The sequence below is a fragment of the Cervus elaphus genome, chromosome 16 (genome assembly GCF_910594005.1).
Source record: "Cervus elaphus chromosome 16, mCerEla1.1, whole genome shotgun sequence".
Taxonomy (NCBI): domain Eukaryota; kingdom Metazoa; phylum Chordata; class Mammalia; order Artiodactyla; family Cervidae; genus Cervus; species Cervus elaphus.
Window position 1 is genome coordinate 1,988,659 of NC_057830.1, and position 13,867 is coordinate 2,002,525.

Here is a 13,867-nt window from a genome sequence, read left to right on the forward strand (position 1 = left end):
CTGGTTTTCCAGTTGGTATGTTTCCATAGATACTGGGCATGTAGCTCAAAATTCACAGTCTGGCCCAAGATGGAGTCCTGCTTTCAAGATGGAGCCTATTCTGTCTGTTTCCTCCTTCACTGGGTGAGCAAGGAGAGGTGGTACCCATGTTGCCCCATTGGGCTCACTGCTTTCCCTGCTGACCCTGGAGTTTGAAGGTACATCTTTCTTGTGGATCCATGCTCACAGCCTCTTTGTGTGTGAGGTCCTCCAGGCTTTATGTGGGATCTCTGTAAAGGCTTCTTTCCAGTTCAGGCCTTGCTCTGTATGTGAGTTTGCCTTTGGCACTTCAGTCTCATCTTGAGATCAGACCATTTCAACCAAAGCTGGCTGAAAATGCCACTGGCCTGGTTCCTGGGAAGGGGTGTTTCAGACAATGGGGGCTTCCCAGATGGCTCAGTGGGTAAAGAATCTGCCTCCAATGCAAGAGATGCAGGAGCCGTGGGTTTGATCCCTGAGTTGGGAAGCTCTCCCAGAGGAGGAAATGGCAACCCACTCCAGTATACTTGCCTGGGAAACCCCACGGACGGAGGAGCCGGGTGGGCTACAGTCCAAAGGGTCCCAAAGACTTAGCGCAGCACATAGCACAAATTCAGACAAAGTAGTGCTGAGTTTTTCCGCCTTTGGCCTTTTCCTTCTGGACAGAGACATTATTGCACTGCCAATTGGGGAAAATTGAAAGCAAAAGGAGAAGAGGGCGATAGAGGATGAGATGGTTGGATGGCATCAGAACTCAACAGACATGAGTTTGAGCCAGCTCTGGGAGATCGTGAAGGACAGGGAAGCCTGGTGTGCTGCAAAGAGTTGGAAGACAAGACTTAGCAACTGAACACCAACTGTGTATGGGAAGATGCAAGAGTCTGGGCTCATTGAAATCATTCCTTTCATATGCATCTCAGTATTTTCACACCCTGATTTCCTCAGGGCTCACTATAAGGAGAAGCTGCAGTCTGATAGCTTCCCCTGGCTGATACTGTTTCCTTCCTGAGTTCCCTCAGGGCTGGCCAACTCACCTTCAGAGCTGGCTGCAATTGCTGATGACTGTGACATTCTTTGTTTACTGATGTGGCAGGCAATATTCCATTTCTCAATATCTCCATTTCTTTAGTATTCCAGTTAATGAAACAGGCCAGTACCTTATCCCTTTCACTTGAAAGAAAAACAATTCAGGGACAGTAACGCCTCAGGATTTTACTGAGAGTCCTCATTCTTCACAAATTCTGAAGGCTGACCCGGGTGTTACACACTTCCCAAGGTTCTACTCTGTTGCAACATATAGATTTGCTTCTTTGCTCTCCTTCTTGAGCCTCCCCTCAGGAAGACAGCATCCACTTGCTAATGCTTTTATCCATAAAGGGACCTAGGATTACCAAAGAAAAACAGCAGTTTTTCCAAGCCAAGGCTCGACACTTAAGGCATCTGCTATCAGAACAGATGAAAAACCTGACCTCTCTAGCACTGAGTGACCTTCCTCTGACTTCTGGAAAGTAGATCTTCCTAAAGAAGGGGTGCTTTGTTGTTCACCCCCCCTCAACAGACACTGCTCTCTGGATCACGGCCCAGATGTCCTTTAATCCTGGGACGTACAAGCTCTGTTTCCACGTAGTACTTTCCTCCTGCAGGAACTCGAAATAATGTACTGACTTGAAGGTTCCTGTGGAATCTTCTTAAAAATACATCTTTTAATGTTCTGAACATTAAAAGGATAATAAGGGAATATTATGAACAATTCTACTGGCATAAATTCAACAATTTAAATGAAATGTACCAAACTGCCAAATTTCATCCAATATGAAATAATCTAAATATCCTTGTAACTTTTAAAGAAATGGAATTCATCATAGTAAAAACCCCCAGAAAAAGAAATCTCCAGCCCCTGATAATTTCACAGCTGAATTCAACCAAATGTTTGAAGAATTAACACTGATTCTACCCAACTGTTTTCAGAAAATACAAGACAAGGGAGCACTTCCCAACTTATTTTATGCTGGTATTAACCTAAAACCAAAACCTGACCAAAACAGTACAAAAAAACAAAACTAGAGACCAATGTCTCTTGTGAATAGACATTAAAAATCCTCAACAAAATATTAATAAGTGGATGATAAACTAAATGAGACTAAGATGATGAGCCCAGTGAGAAAGAATTATACCCCATTACCAAGCAGGGTTTATTCCAGACACTCAAGGAAGGTGCAATATTTGAAAACCCATTAAAGTAGTCTACAACATTAACAGGCTAGGAAGAAAAACTCACATGATTATACTAATTGATGCATAAAATGCACTTGACATAATCCCATTTATGATAAAAACCCAGAAAACAGGGATAGAAGGGAAATTCCTCAAAAATAAAAAACATCTACAAACACTTAATGCTGACATCATACTCACCGATGTGATGAAAGAGTGCTTTCCCCGAGGATGGGGAACAAGGCAAGAATGTCCTCTCCCACCAGGCCTTCCAACAAAGTCCTGGAGACCAGAAAGAATGACTGGATGAACTTCAGAGTGCTGCTTTCATGGAGTGGGAGACACAGAAGCCAGGTGGAAAAAGTGGGCAAAGGAATGGAAATGGTTCATCAAGGGGGTTTGAAATGATGACCCAGGTAAGATCACAGGTCAGCTCTATTTTCTCTCTTCAACAAGTTCCAAGCTGACTCCAGTGAGATTATCAGTTGACCCCTCTCCCCCTAACATTAGAGAAGTATCAGTTCAGTTCAGTCACTCAGTCGTGTCTGACTCTTTGTGACCCCAGGAGCTGCAGCACGCCAGGCCTCCCTGTCCATCACCAACTCCCGGAGCCTATGCAAACTCATGTCCATTGAGTCGGTGATGCCATCCAACCATTTCATCCTCTGTCATCCCCTTTTCCTCCTGCCTTCAATCTTTCCCAGCATCAAGGTCTTTTCCAATGAGTCAGCCCTTTGCATCAGGTGGCCAAATTATTAGAGTTTCACCTTCAACATCAGTCCTTCCAATGAACGCCCAGGACTGATCTCCTGTAGGATGGACTGGTTGGATCTCCTTGCAGTCCAAGGGACTGTCAAGAGTCTTCTCCAACACCACAGTTCAAAAGCATCAATTCTTCCCCACTCAGCTTTCTTTATAGTCCAACTCTCACATCCATACATGACTACTGGAAAAACCATAGCCTTGATTAGATGAACCTTTGTTGGCAAAATAATGTCTCTGCTTTTTAATATGCTGTCTAGGTTGGTCATAGCTTTCCTACCAAGGAGTAAGCATCTTTTAATTTCACGGCTGCAATCACATAGAGAATATACATAGCTTTAAAAATCTGAGATGAACACAATCTTAGTAAAGGTTGCTTGAAATCTTAGAAATCACCTAGTGTAACATTCTTGGAGAAGGCAATGGCAACCCACTCCAGAACTCTTGCCTGGGAAAATCCCATGGATGGAGGAGCCTGGTAGGCTGCAGTCCATGGGGTCCCACAGAGTCAGACGCGACTGAGCGACTTCACTTTCACTTTTCACTTTCATGCATTGGAGAAGGAAATGGCAACCCACTCCAGTGTTCTTGCCCAGAGAATCCTAGGGATGGTGGAGCCTGGTGGGCTGCCGTCTATAGGGTCGGACACGACTGAAGCAACTTCGCAGCCACAGCAGCAGTGTAATGTTCTAAGCATTTTCCACAGCACCTGGCCCATGTGGATAATTGCTCTGGTAAATTCGACAGATGAGGAAACTGAAGTTCAAGTAGATTATCTCCCCACAGCCAGATACTGTTTGCTAGGTTGGAAATGCCCTTCTCCCTAGTGACTCTTTGGAACCCCATGGACCGCAGAACGCCAGGCTTCCCTGTCCATCACAAACTCCCGAAGCTTGCTCAAACTCACGTCCATCGAGTCAATGATGCCATCCAACCATCTCATCCTCTGTCCTCCCCTTCTCCTCACCACAGATTAATTTCATCTCTTCCACAGAATTCCCTGGTTTCTTAAAGCATGAGTCCTCCTGCCCCCCTTTACTCATCTTACCCGTGTGTACTGTTATAACTTGTCATTCTATACTCAGTCATACAATTTATGTTTTCTTCACTAAACTTCCTTGGTGAGCTTCCCTGGTGGCTCAGCTGGTAAAGAATCCACCTGCAGTGTGGGAGACCTGGGTTCGATCCCTGGGTTGGGAAGATCCCCTGGAGAAGGGAGAGGCTACCCACTCCAGTATTCTGGTCTGGAGAGTTCCATGGACTGTGTAGTCCATGGGGTTGCAGAGAGTCGGACACGACTGAGCGACTCTCACTTTCACTCTCTAAACTGCCATCTCCCAAGGGCAAGGGTCCAGTGGGTTTTCCTTATAGCTAGTACAGAACACACACCTAGACAATTATTTGTGAATTGTATTTTTCGCTCCTCTCTAGGGCAGGAAGTCCTTTACACACGTGTTTCAAGTGACAGGATAGTAAGCATTTTTCCAATAAAAAATTCTTCTGTGTTGAATTCTTGACCCACTCTCAGGCCATTTGCCATCTCCGAATCTTTCACCACACCTTGACTAAATTCAGCTTGAGCCCTGACTTTCCCTAAGCATCCCTTGTCCTCTTCCTGGAATCGCGCCCTGTTTGGCCCCAGGTCTTTGCAGATGGTGACTGCAGCCATGAAATTAAAAGACGTTTGCTCCTTGGAAGGAAAGTTATGACCAACCTAAACAGCATATTAAAAAGCAGGGACATTACTTTGCCAACAAAGGTCTGTCTAGTCAAAGCTATCGTTTCTCCAGTGGTCATGTATGGATGTGAGAGTTGGACTATAAAGAGAGCTGAGCACCGAAGAATTGATGCTTTTGAACTGTGGTGTGGAGAAGACTCTTGAGAGTCCCTTGGACTGCAAGGAGATCCAACCAGTCCATCCTAAAGGAGATCAGTCCTGGGTGTTCATTGGAAGGACTGATGGTGAAGCTCCAATACTTTGGCCACCTGATGCAAAGAACTGACTTATTGGAAAAGACCCTGATGCTGGGAAAGATTGAAGGCAGGAGGAGAAGGGGATGACAGAGGATGAGATGGTTGGATGGCATCACGAACTCAATGGACACGAGTTTGAGTAAACTCTGGGAGTCGGTGATGGACAGGGAAGCCTGGCGTGCTGCGGTCCATGGGGTCGCAAAGAGTCGGACAAGACTGAGCAACTGAACTGAGCTGAACTTCCCCTCTTGGGGTGGCTTTTCAGCTCCAGGCCGCCTCCAGCACAGGTGTTTCTAGACGTCTCAGAATCGTCGGCCGCACCAAGCAGTCGATACTAGAGCCCACTGTGGTTTGGAAAACCACGTTTATTCGTAAAGCAATTCGTTCCCAAAGCGCTTTCACAAGCATCTCACTTGGTCCTCCACAGCCCAAACGGAACCCAAGTCTCCGGTTCGTTTCCATTGCTTCAGCTGGGACGTTAAGCTTCCTCGTGTTAAGTTATGCTTCTGGTCCTGTCTCCGGGTGTAGCCCAAGCTGTTTTCCTCGGGCTGACCTGGGTCGCCCGACAGACTCCCGCCGGGCCCGCCCACCACCCGCTTGGAACCTCGATAGCCCACACGAGAATTCCCGCGAGCAGCGGAGACAAGGATAACTGCCGAGCCGAAAAGCCTTCCCAGTTTTCCGGCCCTCAGGAGCCCATTCCGGGGACTCTCTAGGCTGCCTCCGCGTCTCAGTGGTTCTTCCGGTTTCTCTACTCGCGCTATTCCCGCCTCTTCCCCTCCGCCGCCGGGATTTAACGAACTCTCGCGAGGTTTAGGCCTCTTCCTAGGCCTGTTCGAGTCGGCAGCGGCAAGAACCTTTGGCCGCCTCTGCAAGGTACGTGATTCGTGGGCGCCTTGCCGGTCCGCCGGCTTCGGGGGGCACACGTCTGGGGCCCCCGGGTGGGGATGCGGCCGATTGTCCGGCCCGGGGGCCCCGATGGCTTGTGCGGGGGGAGGATGGGGCCGGCCGCTCCCTCTGAGCACCCTGTGCTTCCAGGTCCCGGCATGTTCAGCTCCAGCGCCAAGATCGTCAAGCCCAACGGCGAGAAGCCGGACGAGTTCGAGTCGGGCATCTCCCAGGTGAGGGGGCGGGCGAGCCGAGGTCCCGACGGGGGTCGGGGTGAATGAAGGCTGCGCGCGCTGAACATGGGCTGCGCCCTCTGCCGCCCCGCAGGCCCTGCTGGAGCTGGAGATGAACTCGGACCTCAAGGCGCAGCTGCGGGAGCTGAACATCACGGCCGCCAAGGCAAGGGGGGCCCCCGGGGTGGGCTTCGGGTCCCCCCAGGACGGGGCGGGGCTCGGGCACGTGCGCGGGCCGCTGGGAGGGCCGGGGCCACTCTCCCCGCCTGACTTCATCTGTTCTCTTCCCGCTTCGACACTAGGAGATCGAAGTTGGCGGTGGCCGGAAAGCTATCATCATCTTCGTCCCCGTCCCGCAGCTGAAGTCTTTCCAGAAAATCCAGGTGCGCCTGGTGCGCGAGCTGGAGAAGAAGTTCAGCGGGAAGCACGTCGTCTTCATTGCCCAGGTGCGCCCGCGGGGCACGTCGTGTCGGGTCGCTGGAGTGAGGGCTTGTGTTGGTAGAGTCACTTGCACCAGGTTAAAGAGATAAGGGGTACTGCTGCTGGCTGGCCATCTGTTGGGAAGACCTGACTCATTGGAAAACACCCTGATGCTGGGAAAGATTGAAGGCGGGAGGAGAAGGGGACGACAGAGGAAGAGATGGTTGGGTGGCATCACCGACTGGATGGACATGAGTTCGAGTAAGCTCTGGGAGATGGTAGCCTGGTGTGTTGCGGTCCATGGGGTCGCAAAGGGTCGGACACGACTGAGCAAGGGAACTGAGCTAAACTGCTGTTAATGTTGAAGCGGCCTCAGTGCCTGCCTTGGCTGCAGTGCCATAAGGGCAGTGGGTTGTGCAGAGGTGATGAAGGTAAGATGTGAACTTGGCGCTTGCTCCGCCTGGTGGGATTTCTCAGCAGGCTCACACCATCCTGGGGAATTACATGTAGATGTTGGGAGGAAAAGGCATGCTAAGGAATGGTTGATAGGGTAAGGAGAAAATGGTTAAGAGGCTGTTCTTGTTTTTTAAGTTAGATTGGGCCTTCCTGCAGACAGAAATCTATAGGACTTAAGTGCTTGACTAATGAGGAAGTCAAGGAGTAGTGTTCTGACCTGGTACCTGTAAGTGGGTGGTGGCTTGGATGAAATGTGAACAGGCATGTAATAGTGGGGATCAGTCACATTTCTCCAGTTACATTTTAATAGAAGCTGTGGGTTCTGAAAGAATAAATGAAGTCAGGAAGTACTTCAGAGATTCTTACTTACTTGTTGGGTCTAGGTTTAACTTTCTGGAGCTTTGAATTTATTCAGCCATTAAGTCCTTTGTTTGTTGTTAAAAGTTTGTTGCATGATAATTTTTCCCTTACAGAGGAGAATTCTGCCTAAGCCAACTCGAAAAAGCCGTACGAAAAATAAGCAGAAACGTCCCAGGAGGTAGGTTTTATCAGCATCAAAAATGTTGATTGGCATGGGTTGTTTATAGTAGGATTTATAGTAAGTTTTTTAAAATTAAGTGTGGATGATGGAGGAAAGCCGTTCACATGGGGATTTTTATCAAGTAACGTGGTTTCTGTAACTGTGTGAAATGTTTCAAGGTTGATTCTGGAGGTGAGAATTACAGACAGTCACGCAGGTGGCTGTGCTCACAGAGGTGAGACTTTGATCCGGCTCTTCGGGTGAAGGGTGGGAGCAGTGAGGAGGCAGCTGGTTGAGTGTGGTGGGGTGAAGCACGCCGGTGTGGAGGTGGGCAGTACGTGTGTGCTGTTTTTACTTTTGCTGTGGATTTGAGGTTGGAAAACGGCTTGTCTGTTGGCTCATGGCACAGGTTAAAGGTGTTGCTGGCGTTTTGCTTTTTTTTTTATTGTTGCTGGCATTTTAGATGCATGTTTTATGAACTTGATTGACTTGCAGGTTATCTGCCGTAAACTATAGATACTGGAGGTTGGCTCCTTGGTTGGCTTACTGGTATTTTGTTGAAGTCGCTGATTCCATACACTTGGTTTATTGGGTCCCTGCAGGCCCTGCGCTTGGGCAGTTTGAGAAAGGACTTGAGCATCCCTGCTGACGGGGTTAGGGCATCACTCATCCTCCATTCAGCTGAGCATCCCTGCCGACGGGGTTAGGGCATCACTCATCCTCCATTCAGCTGAGCATCCCTGCTGACGGGGTAAAGGGCATCACTCATCCTCCATTCAGCTGGTGTTCGTGGTGCTGGCGTCTGAACTCAGTCTTGTCTTGAACCAGGGAGTGCCTGGAAGCAGGGCGTGAGGGGTCTGCAGTGTTGTGGACAGGTGTTGCCGGTGCCAGTGTGGAGGATGGAGAGGCAGTGGGGAGGCTGGAAAGGCAGGTGCCGGGTGTTATGGAACTTGCACTGTAACTGCTTTGATCTTGTTTTCAGGGCAGTTGGAGTAGCACTGAAATGTAGAACTTCTTTGGGGAACGTCTATTCTGGATAGTTGGCAGGAGATCAAACACAGGGATAATCAAGAACGTTTAGTTTATTAACGCTGATACTTAAGTAGTTCTGTAGCCTCGGCTCTGACAACCTGAATTAGTACTTGAATATAAAAGCAGACACAGTGAAGGTCCTTTGCTCTGCACACAGTGAAGGCGCTGACCCCCAGATCTGTAGCCGTGGTTCTCCCTCGTCCCAAACCTGTCTCCACTTCTCAGCTGATGACATCAGCCTGTCCCAGTGACCTGGTCCAGACCCGAGAGTCTTCCTTTCCCCTGCACTGAGCGATCCCACCCATGTCCAGTCTGCTTTCCTGCCTTCGGCTTCTTTTCCTTCTCGGTGCTCATCTTTCTCCTGCATGAGTTACATGCAGGGTTCCGGTTACTTTCCTTCTGAAGCAGACTAGTTCTGCTGCTTCGTGATTGTTAAGTTGTGCTGCCATTGCTTTCCCTGACAGAGATTTTAGATCGGGCTAGAATTTGAGATCAGCTTGGATTACATTCTACTCTGTGGTTTGTTTTTTGTTTTTTTTTTAACTCTGTTTTGAAGGAAATAATTAACTGTCCATGGTGCTTTCCTAACCCGTAAGGGTGTGCTTAGCCAGTGGTTAGCAGCCATTCAGCGACGGGGCTGGCTGTCTGATTTGTTTGCTGGGAGATGAGGAAGCTGCTCTTGGTCTTGGAGCAGTGAGGCTTTGCGGTCATTTAGGAGCCCCTTCTGTGTGCGGAGCTGCTGGACAGGAAGAAACGGACATGCTGTCTGAGCCACCGAGGGGTGAATAAGACTTGGACGCGTTCCGTAATAAAAGGGAGCCCTGCAAACACTGGGAATGAGAACAGTCTCTTAATTCTCTAATTCCTGGTATCCTGCGATACAAAGCTGATAGGCTAGAAGTTTGGGGTTAATTGAATCTTGTCAGGCAGCCAGATGGGTTGTGAACTTGGAGTCCTATCCAGGAGAGGAGCAAGGCTCCCTTGGCAGTCTGATGGGGTGGGCTGAAATTGGGACCCTCATGGGAGGGGCTGCATTCTAGAGTCTGGGATAGAGCAGTGTCCTTTGGGTGGGGTGTTGCCTCGTTCCACCTCAGTAACAGTGAGGGGCTTTGGTGCATCTTAGAGGCCAGGGAGCCCTCAAAGGGTCTTGGGTAGGTAAAGCCTGTGGTGGTATCTGTAATCATTTGACAACACTGGAGAAGATTGTTTTGGAAAAGAGGTTACTGTAGTGATTTCGTTGAGAATCATGTGAATGACAACCTAAAGGTGTGTCCAAAAGTAAAAGTCATCACCAATGTCCTTTTCCTGGAGACGATCACTGCTGACAGCTGGTGTGTGTGGTTTACAACCCGCCGAGCTTTTGAAGTGAGATGGTAGCGAGTGTGTCTGCCTCTCCTCGTGTGACATCAGCTCTGCTGTGACACGTGAGCCGGAAGGGTGTAACTCATGTTATAAAGCTGACGTTGCTGTGGCTTCAGGAACCTGGCGCGCCCACTCGGGGGTTGACTTGCGGAGGTGCCCCGGGGCTCCCGGGGGCAGACCTTGCTGGGTTTCCCACCCCTGTCGCTGTGTTCCTCAAGCCGCACTCTGACCGCCGTGCACGACGCCATCCTGGAGGACTTGGTTTTCCCCAGTGAGATCGTGGGCAAGAGGATCCGCGTGAAGCTGGACGGCAGCCGACTCATAAAGGTCCACTTGGACAAGGCTCAGCAGAACAACGTGGAGCACAAGGTATTGGGCCGGCCTCCCGGGGAGAGGCCCAGACGCAGACCCGGCGGAGCGCAGCCCGGCGCTCCCCGTCGGCTCCGGACCCCGCCTGTGGGCCCGGCGCCGACGGCCTTGTGGGCTGTAGATCAGGTTAAACTGGGAGATGTTTTAAACACTGGAGTTGTTTTAAATTGTTAGGAGAAATGGAAGTGAAATCATCCTCTGGTGTGTTAGGCTGAACTTAGGGCTGGGTGGTGGTCAGTATAGACCCTGGGGAGAGCTGTCCTTTTGCTTCATTCCCGGTAAACCGTCACCGAGGGTCTCCGAGTGCCCCAGCGGAGCCGCGCTTGGTGAGGGTGTGGAGTTCTTTCCCCACACCAGAGACGGGCTTGCCCCGTTTGGGACTGCAGACGGCACGTCCCCTGTCTTTGTTGTGACGATTTATCTCTTCTCTCGTAGGTTGAAACATTTTCTGGTGTCTATAAGAAGCTCACGGGCAAGGACGTTAATTTTGAATTCCCAGAGTTTCAGTTGTAGACAAATGACTAAATAAAATATTCACAGTACTGTTCTGGGCGTGGCTTTCGGACCTGCAGAGCTGTCTGGATTTCCGCAGCGCTTCCTGCACGGGTGGGGGCCTTGGACCCACGGCCTGTGGTCGGGGCCCTGTGTCGGTCTCAGGTGCACGGCACAGTGGCCCCCTTACACGTGCGTCCGTGTTTCTGGTTCCCGCCCCTCGTAGGTGGTCACACGCATGGGTGTAGTTCACGTTTCCTCTGTTACACAGCGGAGCCCACTTTTAAACCGCTGGGTTTGTCTTGGGGTCCGTGACTGGCCGAGGGCCCCGCTGCCTCAGCCCCCTGGTGGACTGACCACCCCCGAGGCCGCCCCTGCTCCTCCCATCCTTCCTCCCTCGTGGCCTGAGGAGCCTCACCTTGGGCCTGTGGGCCAGGTCTCCCTTCAGTGATGGGTGGTTTGTTGACTTGTTCTGTGCTGGACCAGGAAGCTGGGCAACAAGGGAGGGGGCGGGAGTCAGCTGCCTTTGAGAGCCGCCTCCCGTGGGGGCCCTGTGGTGGGGCCTGCACTGGCAGCCACAAGCCCGGAGCTCGCTGGAGGGAAACACCTGGGTCCCCGCCCGGCCGCCCGAAGCTGAAGCTGCAGGGATGGGCCATCTCCAGGGTTTCAAAGTCCTCCGGCCGATTGTGAGCCGCCTCCCATCATGACCTCGGGACCTTCCGGTGTCACGTGCCGTGACGCCTCTCACCACCACAGGGCCCTGTGCGCTCCACGTTCGCGTCCTCGCCCGTGCTGGCTGGGCGCCTGTGTCGGGCTAGCGGGGCGGGTGGCCTGGTGTCCCTCTGCCACCAGGAGCTCTGGAGAAGTGAGCCTTGAGGGGAGGGCGGGCGAGGTTGACGTCCTCGTGGACAAAGTGTCCGGAGATAGGGCTGCACAGAGGTGACCTCTGGGGAAGAGTCCCAGCTGGAGACATGTCCAGATGTCTCAGTTATGCCTGAGAAATGTAAATAATGACTGGGACGTGGGCCAGATTCTCGTCCGAACCCTCGGAAGTGGCCCGGCTCTCTGGCGGTCAGTTTGGGGCGGGGGTCAGTGGGGTGAAGAAGAGGAAGACCGGAGGCCCCAGAGGAGAAGCACCAGTGATGCTGGAGGCTTTTTGGTACTCGTTTGCAAGGCAGGTATAAACGCGGTTTGTGATCTAGAAACAGCTGTAATTTACAATGTACTTCAAATACGCAAGTTAAAATCACAGAAATGCGCATCAAAACCACAAGCTATCAAGCTATCACCTCACACCTGTCAGAATGCTGGTCATAGAGGTAACAATGGAGGTAACAACTCTTGAAAACAACTCAAGAAAACACTGGTGGAAATGTGTATCAGTGCGCCACTGCAGAAAAGCATGCAGCTTCCTCAAAAAAGGAGTTGCCGTACGATCACACAATTCCACTTCTGAGTATTTATGCAAAAGTAATGAAAACACCCAAGGGATGTCTGTCCTCCCAGGCTTGGTGCAGCGTTATTCACAATAGTCAAGGTACTGTAACCTGTCACGGGACAAATGGATAAAAGCTACAGATAGAGGTGTGCAATCAAATACTCAGTCGTGAGGAGGAGGGGCGTCCTTCATTGACAGCGTGCTTTTCCCTGACGTCATAAGCTAAGTGAGATAATCCAACGGAAAGACACTGATTGTAACTTCCAGGTGGGTCTGAGGAAGCCAAACTAGAGAGGGGCAGTGGTTGCCAGAGGTGCTGGCAGGCGGGGCCTAGGAGAGGGGTTTCAGGGTACGAGTGTGCAGCTAGCAAGTCCTGGAGAGCTGAGAGCGCAGTCTAGTAAACAGACAGCAGTGTTGTGTCAAAACCGTCAAGGTTCCTGAGAGCTAGATCTTAATTATTCCCACCACAAAAAAAAGAAATGACAGACTTCCCTGGTGGTCCAGTGGCTGAAGACTCCACTCCCAATGCAGACGGCCTGGGTTTGATCCCTGGTCAGGGAACTAAGTGGAGAAGGAAATGGCACCCCACTCCAGTGTTCTTGCCTGGAGAATCCCAGGGACGGCAGAGCCTGGTGGGCTGCTGTCTATGGGGTTGCACAGAGTCAGACACAACTGAAGCGACTTAGCAGCAGCAGCAGCAGCAGGAGGGAACTAAGATCCTGCATGCCGCAGTTAAGACCAGTCAGCCAAAAATTTTTAAATAAACATTTAAAAAAGCAATGACAACTCTGATATAGTGAAGTGCTAACTGATGCCACCCCTGTAGGCAACCATATTTCTGTGTTCAGATGTATCAGATCAATGTGCTATACACCTTGGTCTTAAATGTCGTGTGTCAGATACGTTTCAATTAAAAATACAGTTTTTGTTAAAAAAAAAAAATGCATGCCTTTTGTTAAGATGAGGAAATTCCCCATCTGTTCCCATTTTTCTGAGAGTTTCTATCATTGAAGTGTGTTGGATTTTGTCAGATGCTTTTTGCCTCAACTGATGTGACATGTAGCTTTTCTGTGTTAGTTTATTAGTGTGGTAGATCACTTTAGTCGATTTTTCACTTTAGCCGATTTTTGAATATCGACCCAGCCTTGCATCCCCAAAATACCCCACAGTCATAGCTTATAAATCTTTTCCTATATTGCTCAATTCTGTTTGCTAATACTTGGCTAAAAATTGATTTCATCTACACATTTTTTTTTTTTTTTTGCGTCCATAATCTTTTGCCAGTATTTGGTCTATACTTTTCTTTTTGGTAGTGTCTTTGTCTGGTTTTGGTATCAGGGTAACACTAACTTTGTAAAATAAATTGGTAAGTGTTTCCCCCCACCCCCTTCTGTTTCCTGGAAGAAGTGTATGGAATTAGTTTTTCTTTAAACATTTGGCAGAATTCTATGAAACCGTCTGGCCTAGAGATTTCCTTTTGGGGAGATTTAAAATTACGAGTGCGATCCCCTTAATTGCTCCAGGCCTGTTGATTTCTCTTTTTCGTGGTGAGTCTGTGGTGGCAGCTTGTGTTTTCCAGAAAGTGGTCTGTTTCCCTCTGAGTTGTCGGGTTGGTGACTTGAATAAACAGTCCGTTCTTCCTCATGCATCTGGGGATGTGTGTGGCATCTGTCAGTCCCTACTTTTGTA

At 49.9% G+C, this 13,867-nt stretch overlaps 1 protein-coding gene across 1 annotated transcript; it reads left to right on the plus strand.

Annotated features, from left to right (window-relative positions):
- The first annotated feature begins 5,707 nt into the window (after positions 1–5,707).
- Positions 5,708–10,790, plus strand: RPS7 (ribosomal protein S7). The gene is made up of 7 exons (XM_043927852.1): positions 5,708–5,844; positions 6,007–6,089; positions 6,184–6,255; positions 6,392–6,535; positions 7,439–7,503; positions 10,098–10,248; positions 10,684–10,790. The coding sequence occupies exons 2-7, from the start codon at positions 6,015–6,017 to the stop codon at positions 10,759–10,761; spliced, it is 585 nt and encodes a 194-aa protein (XP_043783787.1). The 5' UTR covers positions 5,708–5,844; positions 6,007–6,014; the 3' UTR covers positions 10,762–10,790.
- The last annotated feature ends 3,077 nt before the right edge of the window (positions 10,791–13,867 follow it).

Coding starts and splice junctions, on each gene's coding strand:
- RPS7 (XM_043927852.1), top strand. CDS start 6,015: ATGTTCAGCTCCAGCGCCAAGATCGTCAAGCCCAACGGCGAGAAGCCG. Junction 7,504..10,097: donor AAGCAGAAACGTCCCAGGAG/GTAGGTTTTATC, acceptor GTGTTCCTCAAG/CCGCACTCTGACCGCCGTGC. Junction 10,249..10,683: donor AGAACAACGTGGAGCACAAG/GTATTGGGCCGG, acceptor CTTCTCTCGTAG/GTTGAAACATTTTCTGGTGT.